We start from the raw sequence: 19566 nt of genomic DNA, 5'->3' as shown, positions 1-19566 counted from the left end.
TTCCATCCAAAATGTGTATTCAGAAGTAGTCTTTTTTATAAACGTATTTGAGTATAAGTTTGTGAAAATAGACTCATCTGTCTCTGAAGGGATTTCCGTTTTAGAGTTTTCGATCACTACTTCCGGTACTTCCGGAACCGGGAGCTGGGATCCGGTATAGCTGAAATCGGTTCGTTTGGCCAGTAACTAGCATAACCTATAAATTGAAAAAATTTTGAGTAAAATTTAGAAGAATTTTTACGCTTTTTTGCACACTACCCTGTACTACCCGGAACCGGTAGGATCTGGATAAAATTCCACATCAGCTTATGGAAACATAATACTTTTCATTTGAATCTGAGTTTCAGAAGATCGGTCTGGCCGTTTCGGAGAAACTAGAGTGATTTCCGGTTTGGAGCACACGAGCGCTTTTCTGGTACTTCCGGAACCAGAAACGATGATCCTAAACACTAAAAATCAACGTATTCGTGTCACCAACTAACCAAGAATTATACGGCTATTTTAATGTACTTGGTCATTTCTCGACTTACTTTTTTATGGGGCGCCTTTTCATATGAATTTCGAGTTTCCACATTCAAACGAGTAAGGCCGATCAGATTTATTGTATCCTTTTATTTTTTATTAGTGACCTTTACATTGCTATATGATTTAAATACAACAATTTACCAAATATGTCTTGACATTTTCTAGAAGGTACTCCTAAAAATACAAAAATACGAATATTTTGCGTTATACACTAAGGTCTCTTCTTACTTCTGTTGAAACAGAAAGGCCAAATTCCACAAAAGGAATGTAATGCCAGGACTTTGCTCTCTTCTTACACGGTTTTTTTTTCACACGGTTTTTTTACACGGATTCCGGAATTAACACGTTTTTCATTCACACGGTTTTCTCAATTGACACAGTTTCTGATGAGAGTTTAAAAAGCACTGTCATTTGTTTTTTGAGAAAAATCATTATTTTTTGAGAATTTCGTAGCGTTGAAGAACTAGTCGAATTTACTAATCTCTTCAACTTTTCATCATATCGAACAGTACAGTATTTTATACCCATTTGATTGATATAGTTCTAATAGTATTATGATTTTGACACATAGTAATACCGTTTCCAATTTGATCCATATTCATCTCTATGAATTCTTACCCCTTTGATGCTGTCGCTGCCTGCATAGATCTTCATCCAATACCCATGTTTTCCCACTCAGTTTAGTTTAGAATGACTGTTAAGATCGTTTGTGTTTACTACACATCGCACCTTCGGAATTGAAAAGAACTTATTCTCAAGCTTTTTTTGTAGAGAAAGTGTTAATTTGTTCTAATTGTACGTATTATCGTTCTATTGAAAACTTAATGCATTATACAGAAGGCATGGCCATTTAGAATAATTTGCTTATCGTACAACGCGTTTCTTAAGTGTTTTTAATTTTAATTTGTCATGCAATGTGTTTCATCAAGTATGACTGGACCCTTCTCGTAACCTCAGGCTGTTTTTATAGTGAAATAACAGTTACATTTTCACAGTAATGTGAACTCTGCATAAATTTGGGGGTTAAAAAATAAGCTTTTTTTCCCCTTCAAATTATCAGAAGTTACATTTTATCCAAAACAAAACAAACAAATAATCAAATCTACGGTTTTTGGAATTATTACGTTAAATTTTCCACGCGGTTTTTTTGCACGGTTTCCTCAATTAACACGGTTTTCTTTTACACGGATTCCCCCCCCCCCCCCCCTTGGAACTCTTCTCCCCCCTAGAATGATTCCTGCGCACTGGCCTGGTCCCATATTCGTAGTATAAAACAATACAAAAATTAGCCCAATTTGAACAGACGACACATGCCGAGTGCGAATGGTTCCCGTGCGATGTGAACGTGTCATTTGAAGTTTAGTGCTTCGACATTTCACGTGGCTGTAACATGCCAATAAAAAAATCCTATAGAAGCACAAGTCTTGCAAGCACGATTCTTTTATCAATGTTCAAGAATCTTTTTCGCTCGGATATTGATTTAAATAATATTTACACATGGTTATTTGTCCATAATTAACCTCATCATTGAAGAGTTTGTTTCCAAAATTTTTATTTCCATAATTTCGAAGATGGCTAAACCGCTTTCAGCAAACTTAGGCTCGTTTGAAAGATACTGGGCCGTATGAATAAAACGTAGCATGCTTGAATTTCGGTAGTAAATGCTACGTGTGGATCACGTTCCTGTCAAAACATGCTACAAACTGTAGTATTTAATACAAGTTTTCGGTAGGTAGCTCTAGAGGTTGCTACTCGTGTGTTTGCTGATAAAGTGAAGTACAGAAATTAAAAAAGGGCATTTTTACAGATGTAAGTACGTTTCTTGCTTTGTGCATGTTTATGCCAGCTTTTCCGGCACTGTGTCGATACGGTATGCAGTAAATGCTTAAATTCGGAAGTAGCATTAACTAACTGTTCGAACTTGTTTTTTATTCATACCAAACCGCGTTATACTCTGTGGACTTTGTTTTTGAGAAGATACTACAAACAACAGACTTTACTACATTTTATTCATACGGCCCACTATTTGGCCATTTTTCAAGTTCGAAGATCAAATGGCTGGAACTTCTAGATCCGACGATATAATGATGTAAGTGACGAAACCGACAATTCGCGTTGGCTTATTTCGTTGGTCCTGAACCAGCTTTATCATATTCAACTCGTTGGATAAAGCACAAGATCCGTTCTTGGGTTATTTGAATCTGAAAATGTTAACGTGTCTAATGCATTTTTCCAAGCATCATTGCAGCATTCTGGTCAGAGCTCTGACTGGACATTGCAAACTCAATTATCACATGGCTACTATTCAGCGTGCTGAGTATTATTCGTGTGATTTGTGTGAATGCGATTACGGTTTTTGGTTTTCCATACATGGTTGAGTCTGTGTATGCGGAGCTAAAATTAAAGGATATTCTATCGTTTCTCACCCAATGTGGTAAGGAGCTATAGTCAGCAGGGTTCATCGTTCTTCCTGGAGTGAATGAATCCTTTTTGTGTTCACCTTAAATAGGTTTTTAGCAGATTAGTTGGCATCCTTTACGGGGTGCCGGATTTACTTCTGCGCATACATACTGCGAATCGCTCTGGATTCTTCCGGGAATGCAGAATGGTGCCGCTTTTGTAAATTATCTAAGTCCTCTCGGGGTTGGAGGTTTTATTAACTGTGCATTTTGGCTCCTGCAGTTCGTTCAGGGATGCAGCACGATTTGTTTCTTTATGTTTTGTACTGTTTTCCCACCTCACCCACTTCACAAGTCCCTTCCATGTTCCTTTTATCATTTCCTTCCCATCAGGAAATTGAAGAAAAGCTACGGCAAGGCACAAATCTCCAAATGACTAGGGGAACGTGCCATTTGAGCCAATTACTTCTGATTCCTGAACTGACGTAACCGACAAATCGCGTTGCTTTATTACCTCATAATTTTCTCATGACGGCTGAACTGATTTAAACAAAGTTAGGCTCGTTTGGAAACTACTATTGGTTCATTGAACAGGTTTTAATTTCAAATGGCACTTACGGTTCTGGCGATAGAATGGCATAAGTGACGTAATCGTCAAAACTCATTACCGCTCAATTTTTTTGTATATGAATTAACCGATATCAACAATTTTAGGCTCGTTCGAGACTAAAATTGGCCTGTGAGTCGATTTCGAAGATCATATGGTTGACTTTCAAGTTTCGGAGATACCGTACAAGTGACGTAATCGACAAATAAATTTACCAACAATTATCTCAGAAAGTGACCATTGAACAAGTTCAAATATACAGGGTGGTCCATTTAATGTGACATAATCGCTTGTGAACTAGCCGAATCAATCTGTATGAATTGGTGAGCCCCAATTAGTGTCAGAAGTTATCTCAATAAAAAGGCAAACAATATTTCAATGACAATGTATCGATGAAACCACTAAGTGGATCAAACACACACACACACTAGGTGAATTAAAAATAGGTTTTTGAGTTCCAATTATTTTGAAACAGATTCCGAAGATCCTGTGAATATCTCGTTACCAATAAATTCCATAATGCTTCATTCAGCCAAAAGATTGACTCCAATAATCAGCAGTAATACAATACAATGTGACAAAACGTATCGTTTTCGTAGAAATCAGTTACCTTGCATAATTTACAATTTATTGTATCATTGGCGTTTGGCGTCTGGCGTTAGCCCGTATGGTGAATGTGACCGGAATAACGGAATCAGTATCATTTGTGTGTGTCGTTCTCTCTCTCTCTATTCCTCTGACTTTACGTTAGTCTCGCTAATGTCTCAATTTAGTCGATAGTGATCTAGTTCATCGCACTGCGAATCGCAACACATTCCTGGATGAAATAACATGCCTCGCAGGAAGCTCTATGTAATCGACCGTTTTTTTTTTCATTTTGGTTCATCTATTTTCGTGTCTCGTTTCTAGTTATCGTAATGTGCGCGTGGCTCCCAAAACGCTGCAGACGCCTTGTCGACACGATTTGTGTGCCGCCGCTTGCATTTTGTCGAAATCATTTTAAATCTAATTAATTGAACATTTTTTTCCGTTTCTTTTACTTCCAGTTTTACCAACCACACAAATAGATAGCGTAAAAAAATCATGTGATGAAATAGGAAATAGTAGTAGCAGTAGTAGCGGTAGCAATAGTCATAGCACAACAAACGTATCGTCATCAGCTGCACCTGCAGTGGCAACGGCTAATGCATCAGCGACCAAGGGATCCGCTAGCAGCAGCAGCACTGCTAGGGCGACACCTGCAACGATGGCACCGAGTAAATCCTCCGTATCATCATCCCTCTCAACGATGTATTTCAACTCACCAAGGAACACACTAAGACTGATTCCAGTAGATTTTTCACTGTTTGAGGTAAGATTGACCTTTAACTAAATCGTATAACAAAAAAAAATCCGAGCAAAATTTAACTATTACTCCACATGGACAACCTTTTTCGAACTGTGCGTCCAAAACCAGCCGGGTTAGGAATGCTTTCGAAGGATCTTTGAATCACGATTCATGCAATTAAGTGAATGGACTTTCAATATCCACTTTCCGAAGTAATACTTTAGCCCTTCAGAGTAACTGTGTCTTAACCAAAATAATTGGCTGATTCGATCTAGAATTAATATATTGTATTCACAAAGTGACTCGATGGCAGTTATCTTCCCAGCACCACCAGTACGCACAGTACCACAACTCCGCCAAAGTAGTTTCACCTGAGATTAAAATTCACCTTTCAAATTATGGTGGCTGCAGAAAATAGATTAACGCTTTGAGTAAAAGGTCTTGGTTGAACTACTGACTCACCGTGTTGGCTGGCTGAGATCGAGCACTCTTAAGTGTGGTTTTTTAAGTAGCAGCAACGCATTAGGCGCTAGTTGGTCACGCGGTTTCACTGTATTTGAACCGTTTTTTGCAGCCAACTAGTTTTAATGGCGCCCATAGCAGTGAAGGGCGTTGTCTAGAATTTCTGTGGATTGCGTTTACTGAAAAACAGTAATTATCTATGGTAGGTGGTTGGGCGACTTCCAATTATACTGTTTCGAGATGGGATTGTTCATTATATCGTATCACGGCTAACGTCATCGGTATTGAAATGTGATACAAGCCATAACTGTATACCACAACTTGTACCCATTTTATGGTTCTGGAAACAAAGATGATCTTGTTAACATAATTAAGCTGTGATGGCATTTGAACGATAGAGCGAAATTTGATTCTATTAAGTAACTTGAAGTGTTAATTTCATCAATAAATCTCTAATTTTATATATTTTTGAATGTCTGAATTGATCATGTTATTGGCACATTAGCTAACAAACGTCTCCTTTCTGATCTACATATGTGTTTCTTGTAGCACGTTTTCGAACGTGATCGTGACCTTTTGCCTTTCGCATATAAAAAAAACTATGCAATCACTATGAAAAGCGACTTTTGAACCGGAGGCCCGAATGTCATATAAAGGGTGGGCAATTTTAAGTGGAAGCACCGGGCAACCCAATAACTTTTGACAGAATTGTCAGATCGACACACCACGTTGGAAGCGTAATTCCAGGAAATTTTACCATGGAACAATACACACCAAATGAATACGCTGAAATTGTTAAGCTTTACATTCAAAATAACTTCTCAATTGTGAAAACCAACCGAACGATATTTGGATGCGTTCATAAGAAAAATTTTTGGTTCTATCAAACTGAAAATCCTCAATCAATCGAGGAACAGTCTCTGTACGACCAAAAAGTTGTAGTTTGGTGTGGTGTTGGTGCGGATACGATGAGTGCTCGCTATTTTTTCAAAGACGATGATGGAGCAACGGAAACTGTTAATGGCGGTCGTTATTGGGCCATAATAAATGATTTTGTGATACCCATTGTTCGTGAAAATGGTTTGAATGGCTACTGGTTTCAACAGAACGGTGCAACATGCCATACAGCTCGATTAACAATCGATTTGTTACGACCATTGTTCCCCGGACGAGTCGTATCGAAAACTGTGATGTGAAGTGATTTTGACTGACCCCCCAAGATCATCCGATTTCTAATTAGCCCTCGTACTGCAGTTTGATGAAGAAACTGAACTTTGAAAGATTCCACAGATTGTTGTTAGTGTTCAGAACAATTATACTGTCACTAAAGAAATATTCACGTTGAAGCATGGCTTCAATGATATTAGATTTTTTATCGTGACATCACAAATGAACAAGTATTCATCATTGACAGTTCAGCGGTACTGTTTGCAAACAATCGGTGTCAAGAAGAAGAAACAATCGAACAATTCCAGAAATGAGTAGACGAAAACGTGACAAAATCAGTATCGACCTTCTCCGATTTGGATGAAACTTTGCACATGGCTTCAGTATGGCAAACCATTAGTTTTAAACCGATAGAGAGGTCAATTCGACTCACGACTGATTTTTAAAAAGGATGTATGTATTTTTGCATTTCATAAAAATTGCTTTTTTCAAATCGTTGTAACTCGGAAACCGTTAATTGTATCAGGTGTACAACTTTGCTTCCGCCGTTTTCCGATAGGTGACTGTACCGGCTGAGGCTGGTCAAAATACATAGATGATAGTGACTAACGAATTGTCATCGCCGTTTCAGTGACAGTTGTTCTTGTTTTCGTATTATTCACGCTTGAAAATGTCTGTTTATGTGCCCAATTCTCGCCATTTGCGGAAAGTTTTCCTTTGCTGTTACAATTCGCACAAAAATGCAGCTGAAGCGCATCGAATGCTCTCAGAAACTTACGGTGATGATGCTCGGAGTAAAAGAACGTGTCGAGAGTGGTTTCAACGTTTTAAAAATGGTGATTTCGATGTCGAAGACAAAAACGATGGTGGAAGAGAAAAACCTTCAAAGATGAATAACAATTTACTACGAGCTCTTAAAACCGGGTGAAACCATAACAGGAGATCGCTACCGAACGCAACTGATGCGCCTTAGTCGCGCGCTAAAAGGAAAGCGGCCACAGTATCAAGAGCGACATGGCAAAGTCATCCTCCATCACGACAATGCTCGGCCACACTTCGCAAAAGTGGTCAAAAAGTACCTGGAAACGCTGACATGGGAAGTCTTGCCCCACCCTCCGTATTCCCCAGATGTCGCCCCTTCTGACTTCCACTTATTCCGTTCGATGGCACACGGTCTGACAGATCAACATTTTCAATCCTTCGAAGAGTTGGAAAAATGGATTGCTTCATGGATAGCGTCAAAAGAGGACTCCTTTTTTCGAGCCGGGATCCGAAAATTGCCGGAAAGATGGGAGAAAGTTGTCGCTAGCGATGGACAATACTTTGAATAATACATCTGTTAGCACTTTTTCGCAATAAAGCTTATAATTTTGGAAAAAAAAACGGCGGAAGCAAAGTTGTACACCTGATACAAAAATGGCGTTCAGGAAGAAGTTGTATGGAATAGATCGGGCACTTTAAAAAATATACAGTGAAAAAAAAATTTATTTTTTTTCTCAATAATTTCAAAATGAATAAAAAAAATTAAATTAAAAAAAATCAGGGTTTCGATTTTTTTTGATAATTTTTTTTAAAGCTGTTATTAAAACCTACGGATTGATGGCTATCCCATCCGTGCCTTTTGAAAAATGAAGAAGTTACAGTTAAAACAATTTACAGATATATTCGAAATTTCAAGTTTTCGTTGAAAGATAATCATTTAAGCAGTAGAATATTATTCTACAGGTTAAAGGCAATAAATTTGTTCATGATATCCTTTCTTCAAAAAGTAGCTGTTCTTGAGATACTACGGCGGGTGGAGCAAGACTTTTCTAAATCATGCTTAGGGCCTTGAGACGTTTTGAAATGGCTTGCTGACTCACTCCCAACGATTCGGCAAGCTCTTCTTGGGTTTGGCACGAATCTTCATCAAGCAATGCTTCTAGTTGTTCATCTTTGACGGTTTTTTCTCTTCACCATCATGTTTGTCTTCGACATCGAAATCATCATTTTCAAAACGTTGAAACCACTCCCGACACGTTCTTTTACTCAGAGCAGCATCACCGTAAGTTTCTGAAAGCATTCGATGCGCTTCAGTTGCATTTTATTTTCGAATTGTAACAGAAAAGTAAAACTTCCCGCAAATGGCGAGAATTGGGCACATAAACAGACATTTTCAAGCGTGAATAATACGAAAACAAGAACAACTGTCACTGAAACGACGATGACAATTCGTTAGGCACTGTACACACTCACTTTAAAGGCATTATCATCTATGTATTTTCAGAGATGGCATTTCACCAGAGTGATAAACGCTAGAGTCAGATTTTTGCCACACCGAGGATGAAAAAACGAAGCACCGCACAAAGAGGAAAGCGCACTTCTTCTCAGTGTCGAATAGACAGCATTTGAGTGTGTGCTTGTGGTTAAAGCAGCTGGCGCGAGTGAAACACATTCTCTTCGCATGAATCGCTCACACGCGCTCTCGTCTAAATACACCCAAGTGACCACTGGCGCGTGATGCTGAGCGAACACTTCTGTGAACTTCAATTAATAGAGAGTAGATCTGGCCTTGCTATGAAAAATTTGCAAGGAAAACCGAAAATTTTACGATAAATTGTTTTATTTTGCTGATTTTGCGTGTCCACGCTTCATCTACGAAAACCATACAGCCGAGTGCTCACCGGCGTGTACACCTCTGTGAAAGTATCTGCATCCACCTCAGAGAATTTATTAGCTAATGCTCTAGCACTTTGGTGCGATTCAGTGGAAGAGGTAAAAGGAAATAAACAAACGCACTCATGATGCGTGCACACTTACACAACAGTGGTGTATAAATGTGAAAGAGAAGAGCTCTCGTTGAAGTTGTCAGTGCGAGGGGAGAAATTTTGCTTGCTCTTCGTCACACAGAGGAGATAGACATCTCTGTGTATTTTAACCAGCCTCAGCCGGTACAGCCACCTATAGGAAAACGGCGGAAGCAAAGTTGTACACCTGATATTTCGTTGACCCCAGGCGGACTACTGGTTGAGAATTGCTGCTTTAGATCATAAAGTCATGATCAATTATTATGAGCTGAACTGAGCTGAGCTGAAGTAGATCGTCCGTAGTCGCACTTCGTGATTGACCGAATGAGTGAAAATGTACAATGTAACAAGAAAATGAAGCTCTGGAGAAGCAAATCATTTTCACTGTACATACCCACTCACTTCTAACTGTTCATTGAATGATCAATAACGACACCGGCTGTGCTACTGAGGAAAAAAAGGAAGGAATGTTAGTCCGATAATCACCGAATAGGAGTTTTGTTAGTATGTAGGGGAAGAGATCCGGATATGTTTTGGTAAACGATATGATCTCAACAAAAGCTGATTTAGATACTCAGGAGAGATATAATAAGGAATTATAAGTAAAAAAATATAAAATATCGCTAAAGAACGATCTCACTAGTATCCTTTTTCTCCTATTCGCATTGCTGTTACAAACGCGAGATGAAACACGACTACTGAAAAAATAAAAACAAACACTCACGAAAGGGTTTACTGCAGACCAATTTTAGAGTTTCAGCTTGAATAACACGGTTGACTTTTAGATTTTCACACATTCCATAGAAATCTGATAACACCGACAATAATATGCAGACGGTGCTTCGACCGGTTAATATCGTTGCATTTTGGGGCGGTAAATTCTCAGTTTTCGCCGTTTGAGCATTTTTAGTATTGCGAGTCAACATTATTCAGTAAATAGCATTCTCGCTACTAAACACACACTTGCCACACCTCCGCTATCACTCAAAACAACTGTTTCGACTAAATTTTTAACTATACGTATCAATACAATACAATACATTGAGATTAGACTTTTTTGAGAGCAGCACTTAGACAACGCGTCGTACTCCCAGTGATGCCAACTTTCCCATAAAGTCATGATCAATTATTATGACATGAAAAGATTAAACTATGGGTTTCATGATTTTTTTTTCATGACATCAGTAACGTGTAAATTTCAAGAAAATTTTATTCAGAATGCCTTCAAATCTCGTTTTCGAATAGGGTACCCCAAGTTGTAACTTAGTCATAAAAAAGAAAATAAATCATATGCTGCATAATGGTTGCATATATTGATCCGGAAAAATTTGTCGTTTGTTTGAAAACACCTGTTCAAGGAGTCCTAAGGTATCCTTTTTAACCTGTTCAATTTGACCTAGGGTCTCTCCCAAGGTATTCATCTAGGACCACTTATTTTAAATTTATTCTCCAACAACCCTTGTGGTCGTATACAATTAGGAAAAATAGTATTGTTCCCAACTGAAACCGGTAATCTACAAAAAAATTGACACTGAATGCAAATTTGCATCAATAATTGGCATTGTAAATCAAGTCGATATGATTGACTGGTAAAATTTATCGAAACTTTAATCCCATTCGATTTCAACATGTCTAAATATTGGATTAAATTACCATTTTTATTTTCGCCTTAAAAGCTAAACTTGAGTGGTTCTTTTATCAACATACCGTTTTTCATATGACTAAATAAATCGAATTCGTTGAGTTTCGAAGTATATTCCCATGCTGTCCTGCACTTTTAAATATTTATATTCAATGTACGGTCCGTCGGTCCATGAATTATACAGCAACATTTCTGTTTCCTCCCCCGCAGGATGATGATTTCATAATCGACACGGCAGCGAACGGGGAATTCACGAACGGAAGTGCCAGTAGTAGCAGCAGCACCAGTCAACCGAGAGCCAATGGAATCGCTGGCAACGGATACGGCCGTTATGCAACACTGGCTGCCGGCAGTAAACGCTACGGCACCGGAACCAGTGACGCCAGTACAAATCTCATCAACAATGAGAACAATCAGAACAATATCAACACCGTTCTGAGGCGGACAAGTGAGTGATTTTTTAGTACTGTTCTATAACTATAACAATTCTTCACTAGGACTCTCATGCGAACCTAACGGCGCGACATTCTCCGGCAAATGAGAACTCCATCCATTCATTATTCTTTCTGCTCTTGAGAACTACTACTTTCTAATGTCTCTCTATTGTTTTCAAATCGCTTACCTTCTGGAAAATTACGAAAAAAAATGAAACCGCTCTATCAATACAGAGAATATCATAACACATGACGAGTACCATAGGTTCTGTGATAAAGCACTTGAAAGTAAATATAATAGTCTCTTTAGGTGTTGTTTACTATTTGCACTTTTGTTTCTTTTCACACAGTTTTGGATTGTTTCATTTATATGAACATGTTTATTTTTTTACCTTTCATATGTACAATTTTGTATGTGATAAAAATTAAGTACTCTTCCTGATCTTTTTCACTTCACTATATCGACAAATCTGCATTCCGTTCACCACTTTTATTAAGATATTCGTGGTTTATATCGTTGAAAAATTTTTGGTGTTATGTAATGGTTATGGTAGAATTTTCTAATTCTGTTTTTTACTGCCTTTTGATTTTGGATTGCACCATTTTTTCTGTAAATCAATTTTTATACGAAATTACACCTGTTTTCATTGACGTTGTTCATCACATAACTTGCCTTGCATCTGAACATTTGTTTTATGTATCACATGACACTCACTAAGCTTCTCTATTCCGATCCACCCAAAGCGTACGACTTGGCAACCCAATGTGAGTCGCGTCGAGCTTCCATGCGGAGGCACACCATCATCGGTTGTAATCAGAACTACAAACTGGACCCACTGAGTAGTCAATCGATGCCTCCTTCGCGACCAGCATCCAGACAATCCGACCACGGACAGAACCAGCCGCAGACACAACAGCAACAGCAGCCGCAGCAACAGCGACAACAACAAATACAGCCAAGTCGCATTATTAACGGAAGTAGTCGGTTGGCGGGGGATTTGGTGAGTAGCAGCAATGTTTCCTCACTGGACACCTGGACCAAAAACTCACTGGACGAACACCAGTGGAGGGACACCTTCAATCTCAATGATCGACTTTCGCTGACTCTGGAAGAGATCGTTCATATCCGGTCAGTTATGACGAAGGCCGAACTGGAAGGCCTCCCGGTCGATGTGCATATCAAGGAGGATGTGGAGAAACGCAAAGTTTGCTTCCTTTGCCTGCGAACGCGCTTTACTCTGTTCGCCAGGGGGATCCTGTGCAAACTTTGTCAGCGAACAGTTTGCAATAAATGCAATCAAAAGGTAAGGGCTGAAACGAAAAAAAAAACACCGGACGAACTAACCAATGCTGAACTTGCTGCTTTCAGATGCGAATACCGACGGAACATTTTCGAAATGTCCCGGTGGTTCTGCTTTCACCCTCGCTGATGAGCAGTCCGTGCACCTCGAACACCCCGTCGCCAAGCCACCATGCCCACGGAGGTTCCGGCCCGCACAGCATGGTGGATGAATCGTTTCCGCGGTCACTGATGGAGCGACTGTTGCGGCCCGAATTAGACCGAAAGGTAGGTGTGTCTACGCTTGATAGCTAATAGTGGCAACGACTTGTCCCATCCTTGGTGTCAGTTTTCACAATAATATGCGAAGTGATGTTTGTAAAAGGGTTTGGCTAGCTATAGAAATAGAGCAGTCGCGCAGGTTTTCTCTGACATGGATAACGCTTCCAAATAGGTCTCCATTTGAAAATATTGACAGAGAAGGAGACTGTTATGGCTAGTTGCTTCTATTCGATTGGATAAAATTTTTTATAAAATCTTAAAAGTAATTTGCATTTCAAAATTACCCGTACCCCACCCGAACCCGAGAAAAAATTGTCTTCCAAACCTGAACCCGACCCGTAACCGTTAAAAAATAAAAAATCTTTATCCGTACCCGAAAAAAAACTTTGGTAATTGGGTTCAAATACCCGAAACCCGATCAAATTTTTCTACCCGAACCCGACCAGTAGTCGTTTAAAATGAAAAAATCGTTACCCACACCCGACCAAAATCCGACAAACAACCCGTACCCGTTCCGAACTTGCATATCAGTCCCATATCAGTTATTGCTATTTAAAACACCACTAATATTTAAATATATTGAATCATGAAATTTTTCCCGGTTCCTGTTTTCTGCTCTGGAGAGTTCAAGTTGCGGTTTTGGCACACAAAACATTACTTCGGTTTTCGTATTTAAAACTACTAGAAGAGGGTTTCAACGATAAGTTGCACTTCATATAACGCTCAATCACTTTTTGAAATCTGCTATGTTTTAAACAGTGTCACACACAGAGATTTTTTGATAAAAAGCTTTGTAAATTAATGTTTCTTTCATGTTAATAAAACTTTTTTGTTGTTGGCGCTCATTTAAATCACGATGTAAAAGTCTAAAATTAAATAAATCCAAAATGGAACTGGTATCGATCAATTTTCACGAACTAACAACTTACTTACGGTTCAAAGCGAAGTTATTATGAATTGAATTTCATTTAAATCCAACTTCCCATTCTGCAATTCCAGAATTATGAGACTTTTAATCTTATGGTTATTTACCTCTCTGGATCAGAGAAACTTCAATAAATAAAATTGAAACTGGCATATAAATGAACACAAAAAAGTTATAAATCTTCAAAACTGGTCTCACACCTACATTTCAATCACGAATATTTTCAAAAAATATGTCGAGTTTTATTTTTCTGCTCATTTGATGGATCTTTTTGCTGAGAATCTACGAATAGTTTAGGCATCATTTTTCAAGATTAGTTGATAAGTGATCTTTGAATCACATGGATCAAAATAAATTCTGATATTCCGTCACACAAAATCGGTAGTGATTTTGAGCTACTATTATCAGTGATTCCTGTAAGACTAATTTACAGGACGTCGATCAGCTTTGAACATTGTGGAAGAAAATATGAGCAAGATCAGACATGAGTGCCGACTGATTTACGTCTAAAATCGTAGATCCCGATGAGGGATGTGAAAACTAGTGACAACAGTAATCATACAGAAATTTTTAACTAAGGATAACGCGTGTCAATGAGACTATTAAAATCGTGGAAAATTGCCAACTTTGAAACTTTGGAAAGTTTAGTGATGGGTGATAATGAATTTTGAAGGAACATGTACATCAATGATTTTTGTCAATTTATGTGCATGAAGGTGCTCAAATTGGGGAAAATTGTGAATTTGTAACTTTCATAAATGCTCCTTCAACAGTCCTTATCACTAGAGTTGGGAAAAAATCGGTTACTTTACGGCACGGTTCACGAAGTTTCACATTTCTCGTTAATTCCAAACCGTGTTTGAATTCGCAACCTGTTGTTGAGTTCGCAATGAAATGAACAATAGATGAAGGGAAATGAATGCTAGACGATAAATGCTGGAAATAAACAGTTTGGATAGTAATCACATTGATAATGTTAATTTAACTGTTTTCACTGTGCAATAGCAATACGCAATGCAACATTAGTAAAAAATATACGACAAAAGACTTTGTTTTATTTCCAGCTGGTTGATGATGATGATAATGTTCATGCACTGTGTAGTTTAAACCCAATAAAACCCCATTTTTACATGAATTGGATTTATAGAAGTAACAGGAGCGCAGCGTTCGAATGGTGCGTATCAATTGGCGTAGCAAAATCCTGCACTCCTGTTACTGCTGTGTATGATATTCAGGTTAAATAGGGTAACATTATTCAGCTGCATAGCATGCTTCGTGATTGGACATGTTCTTGTTCAGTTTTGACGTTTACGTCACTTATACCATCATATCACCGGAACCGTAAGTGACTGCCATTTGAACATTAAACCTGTTTAATGAACACAGAGTAGCATTAAAACGAGCCTCACTTTGTTGAAATGTTATTTCCGAATCAGTCAGTGATACTGATAACGATGGAGACATTTTTAAATTCCAAGTAAAACCAAAATTTATCAAAAATACAAAAAAATACAAATTTGACATATACAATTAGAGTGCAACATTCGAAACTCGCTTCACTGTTCCGCGTAAAAACATTATTACGCACAATTGCTTCAAATGCGCACAAATTCTGAACAAATACACTTTCCACTAAGAGTTTACGTCATTTTTACTTATCGATTTAGAAATTTATATATGAATATATCGTAACACATGCGAAAAACATTCAAACAATTTGCAAGCAGTTTCAACAAGACTGTCCTTTTTAGTTTTTAATGGATTGTTTTGCTTTGACACTTCTCATGAGTTTTTGGCTAATAAACTTGTTAATAAAACCAATTTCATTTTTGTTTTCTTTGTGCTGTCCTTCAGCAATAATGATGATAGATAAATAGAAACAAATTTTCTGATTTTAATAGCAAAATTTGTTGTTAATTTCGTGTTGGATTGAAATATTGCTGGTTTTTGTCCGATATTCGCCAACTAAACCCATTCTCTAAAAATAAAAGTTTTTTTCAGCAAAGTAAATTCTCAATTTTAACTAATTTCATAGTTATTTTAAAAATTTTGTTGTTAAAATTAACTAATTCAAAAACAGTAATACGAATTAGGCGCAGAGCTAATTTCGGCGTTCCGTGCAGTTCGATTTCGCATTCAGTTAGACTTTCTTTAAGGAGCGGGGTAGGGTCTAGCACTTTTGAAAAATCATTTTATTTTATTTTTTTTTGTATTTTCTTATAGTAAAACGTTTCAAGAATATTCTGTGAAATTTTCAAGCCTATCGGAACAAAACTCAGCAAGTTATGAGCCTTTATCTTTGCTTATCTCATACTGCGAAAAAGTAAGAACTCGGCACACAGGTCCAATTTCTGCTTCGATCGACTTAAAAACTTGACAAAACATTCGTGAAATGTTTCATTATAACAAATTATAGAAGCAAAATAAATGATTTCTTGAAAATGTTAGACCCTACGCGCTCCCTTGAATAATAAATTGTTTCCATTGATTTTATAGGCAAAAAAACTTTAAACGCGTTTTTTTCGGAAGCAGATTTTGAAAGTCCGTGTCCATCGTCATTCAAAAACTACTGCACCAATTTTGTTCAAATTTTGCACACACTTTCTACATATAAAAAACCAGACCCCAAAGTTTTCCTTTTCGTTGTTTGTTACTTTGGGGAGGTTTTACAGCTACAAAATGGTGGATTTTTTCAAAAAAGGCGTAGTTTTGACTTAAAACAACCACCAAAAGTAAAAAAAATAATAAAAAACTTCTGATTAGTTTGCGCTGAGATACAATGGACACCGCAAATCATGATGTTTAAGAAGCGTCCTCAAAAATGTCTCTTCACCGTCTTATTTCTCAATATTTTTCCACGAAAAAATTACAAAATGTTGTTCAAATGATGCTTTTTATCAGGCAAAACATAGGATTTTACCTTGTTGAACGATAATTCTGAAAGCAAATCGCTAAAATGATTATTTTCACCATGATTTAGACCCTACCCTAAGTTAAACTTTTATATAACACAAGGGATGTACCAATAGTAAATACTACTTTAATCAAAAAGTTCCCGGAATCACCGCCGTGTGGCGCTCTCAGTCACCCGATTAGATTTTTTTTTGAGGTTACCACATTTCTCATTGATATTCTATCAAATTTTCAGCTTAGTACCTGGACATTTGTAAAAGTTATGCTGTATTGAGTACAACTGCGGTTGTGGGTATCCTCGATTTTGAACCATTTTTAAAATAAAATTGGATTTGCAACAACGAGTTTGCATTAAATTTTGCGTTAAAAATGGTTTGAATGATGCGACGACATTGAAAGTGTTAGAAAACAGTCGTTTATCAGTGGCACGAACGTTTCAGAAGTGGCCGTTATACTATACTGAAAAAATGGACTTTGAAAATTTAAAATCGATGTGCAAAACAAAACCATTATTGATTTTGATAGAATTATGTCCCAAGATAGATAATTAAGTTCTCTACTAACCCAATCATACATTGCAAGATGGCACATTGAAGGAAAAAAAGTGTTTAAAATGAAAACAATTTCTTGTCCTAGGTGAGTTTTTTATCTAGTCTCTTTTTATTTTTTGTTTCGATTATAGAGGTTTTAAGGCCATCGTCCAAGTACCATGCGCGCGGGTGGTTTTTGGAAATTTTCGATGGAAATTTTGAAAAATTTGCCAAAACCAAAAACATACAGACCTTTGAAATACTCTATCTACAGGGAAATACTCTATCTACAGGGTGAAAATGGCTGGAAAATTCGGAGGATTTTCCGAGTCTTATCAAAAATAGCTCTGAAAAATGAGTGTTTTTGTGATCTTTCACAATTATCTGGAAAAATAATGCGATGACATCAATTTTTTTTTTCAAATAAACCTTATGATGGATACAAAGATTACATTCGGACACATTTTTGGAAGACCTTATCACGCTTTTCATAGGAAATCCACGAATTTAAAAAATTTCCACGAAATCGGTTATATGAAATTCGTTGATTTTCCATGAAAAGCGTGAAAAGGTTTTCCAAAAATGTTTCCGAATGTGATCCTTGTTGCCAGCATAAGGTTTTTTTGAAAAAAAATAATTTCAATCCATCGAATTATTTTTTCAAATAATTGTGAAAAATTACAAAGAAAGCTCATTTTTTCAGTGCTATTTTTGATAAGACTCGCAAAATCCTCCAAATTTTCCAGCCATTTTCACCCTGTAGATAGATAAAAGTATTTCAAAGATCTGTATGTTTTTGGTTTTGGCAAATTTTTCAAAATTTCCATCGAAAATTTCTTAAAACCACCCGCGCGCATGGTACTTGGACGATGGCCTTAACCCGGGAATCGAACCCAGGCGGACTGCGTGAAAGGCATTGACTTACCCATCACGTTATGCCCGTCCCCAGTCTTTTTATTGAGAACTAAACTAAACTGAAAGTCATAATCATCCAAGATTCCAATGAATCTCAATTTTTAAGAAAATTTTATCCTGTTTGTCAGTTTTGTTAGAAAAACTTTTTTCCCTTCATAAAGCCCATCTTACAATGTATTGAAGGTTGGCAGGGTACATAATTATCTATGTTGGGACAAAATTTCATTCAAATAAAGAATGGCGTTTTTTTTGTAATTTGACTTAAAAATTTTAAGATCGATTTTTTCAGTGTGATCGGTTAATTCGAAAATTAGACTTATTTTGAAAACTCCACCATTTTCATTTTTCTACCTTAATAAACTGCGAAAAATTCATTCAAAAGTCTAGTCCTTTTCAAAAGATAGTCTAGATAAATTTTGGAAAAATATAGTGAGCAAAGTGGCTTTTTGTGATAAAATCTAGTTGCTACCAACTCCGAATACGATTTTTCGCGAAATTCGTATATTCGAATCCTACACTAACAAAAAATCGATTTTTAAAATTTGCAGTCAATTTTTAAAAAAAGTATACCACTTTCGAATTCAATAAAAATTTGACCCAAGCTAGGTTATTATGTTCCCTTCTAACCTTCCATGTATTGCAAGGCGGGCAGTTTCAGGAAACTAAAACATTTTCTTGTTTTTTGCAAATATCGGGCCACCAGTATTCTTTAAAATCTTCTCTCAAATTTATTAAATTCTTAGAAGATATGACTTTCAGTTTAGTTTAGTCTTCGATGAAAAGACACTGTAAATTAATTTTTCATCAAAAAAAGTTAATTTTGTAAATTGATTTGAAATTTTTTTGGTGTAGCAATCGACATGGAAGTTTTTTAGTATTTTTATTGGAAAATTCGACTGATTTTGTGAAAATCAATAGTATATTACATTTTGTAGGCTTTTTTTACTATTTTTCGTCAACTATTTGAATAAAAATGATTAAAGAAGTTTTGCCCTTTCCAAAAGACAGTTTAGATCAATTTTGTATGTAACATAGTATGCAATGTGACTTTTCAAGACAAAGTAAGACATGTATCCAGAAAGTTTCTTTCAAATCTGTGTAAATAATACCAACTGTGAATATGGTTTAGCGCGAAATTCGTCATATTTAAGTCAATTAAAAAATGTAAATTTTTCAACAAACGACATCATCCCAAAAAGTTTTGAAGTAATTATGTTCATATACCCATGCGTTTTATTTCCATAATCATCATGTTCTGTTTTCGCTTGGCTCCAAATCTAGCACAGTTTCCTCCATAGCTGTTGCCAAATCGATTCGAACCTATTTCAAGTCCTTTAAAATTGGGATTTTTCTCGTATCGTATAATTGCCTTT

At 36.9% G+C, this 19566-nt stretch overlaps 1 protein-coding gene across 5 annotated transcripts in view; it reads left to right on the top strand.

Moving 5' to 3' along the window:
• The window catches only part of LOC131430115 (protein spire), a 463276-nt gene that overhangs the window by 439075 nt on the left and 4635 nt on the right, over nucleotides 1–19566 (top strand). For 4 of the 5 annotated variants that reach the window (XM_058594819.1, XM_058594817.1, XM_058594816.1 and 1 more), the window contains 5 exons: nucleotides 4578–4882; nucleotides 11126–11363; nucleotides 11584–11637; nucleotides 12094–12653; nucleotides 12719–12916. In XM_058594819.1, the coding sequence (XP_058450802.1) occupies nucleotides 4578–4882; nucleotides 11126–11363; nucleotides 11584–11637; nucleotides 12094–12653; nucleotides 12719–12916 (1355 nt within the window). The remainder of the gene's footprint in view (nucleotides 1–4577; nucleotides 4883–11125; nucleotides 11364–11583; nucleotides 11638–12093; nucleotides 12654–12718; nucleotides 12917–19566) is intronic. The other variant, XM_058594818.1, reaches the window with a different exon arrangement.

This window comes from Malaya genurostris, chromosome 2 (assembly GCF_030247185.1).
Source record: "Malaya genurostris strain Urasoe2022 chromosome 2, Malgen_1.1, whole genome shotgun sequence".
NCBI classification, from domain to species: Eukaryota; Metazoa; Arthropoda; class Insecta; order Diptera; family Culicidae; genus Malaya; species Malaya genurostris.
This window is presented reverse-complemented; position numbering and strand designations above follow the sequence as displayed.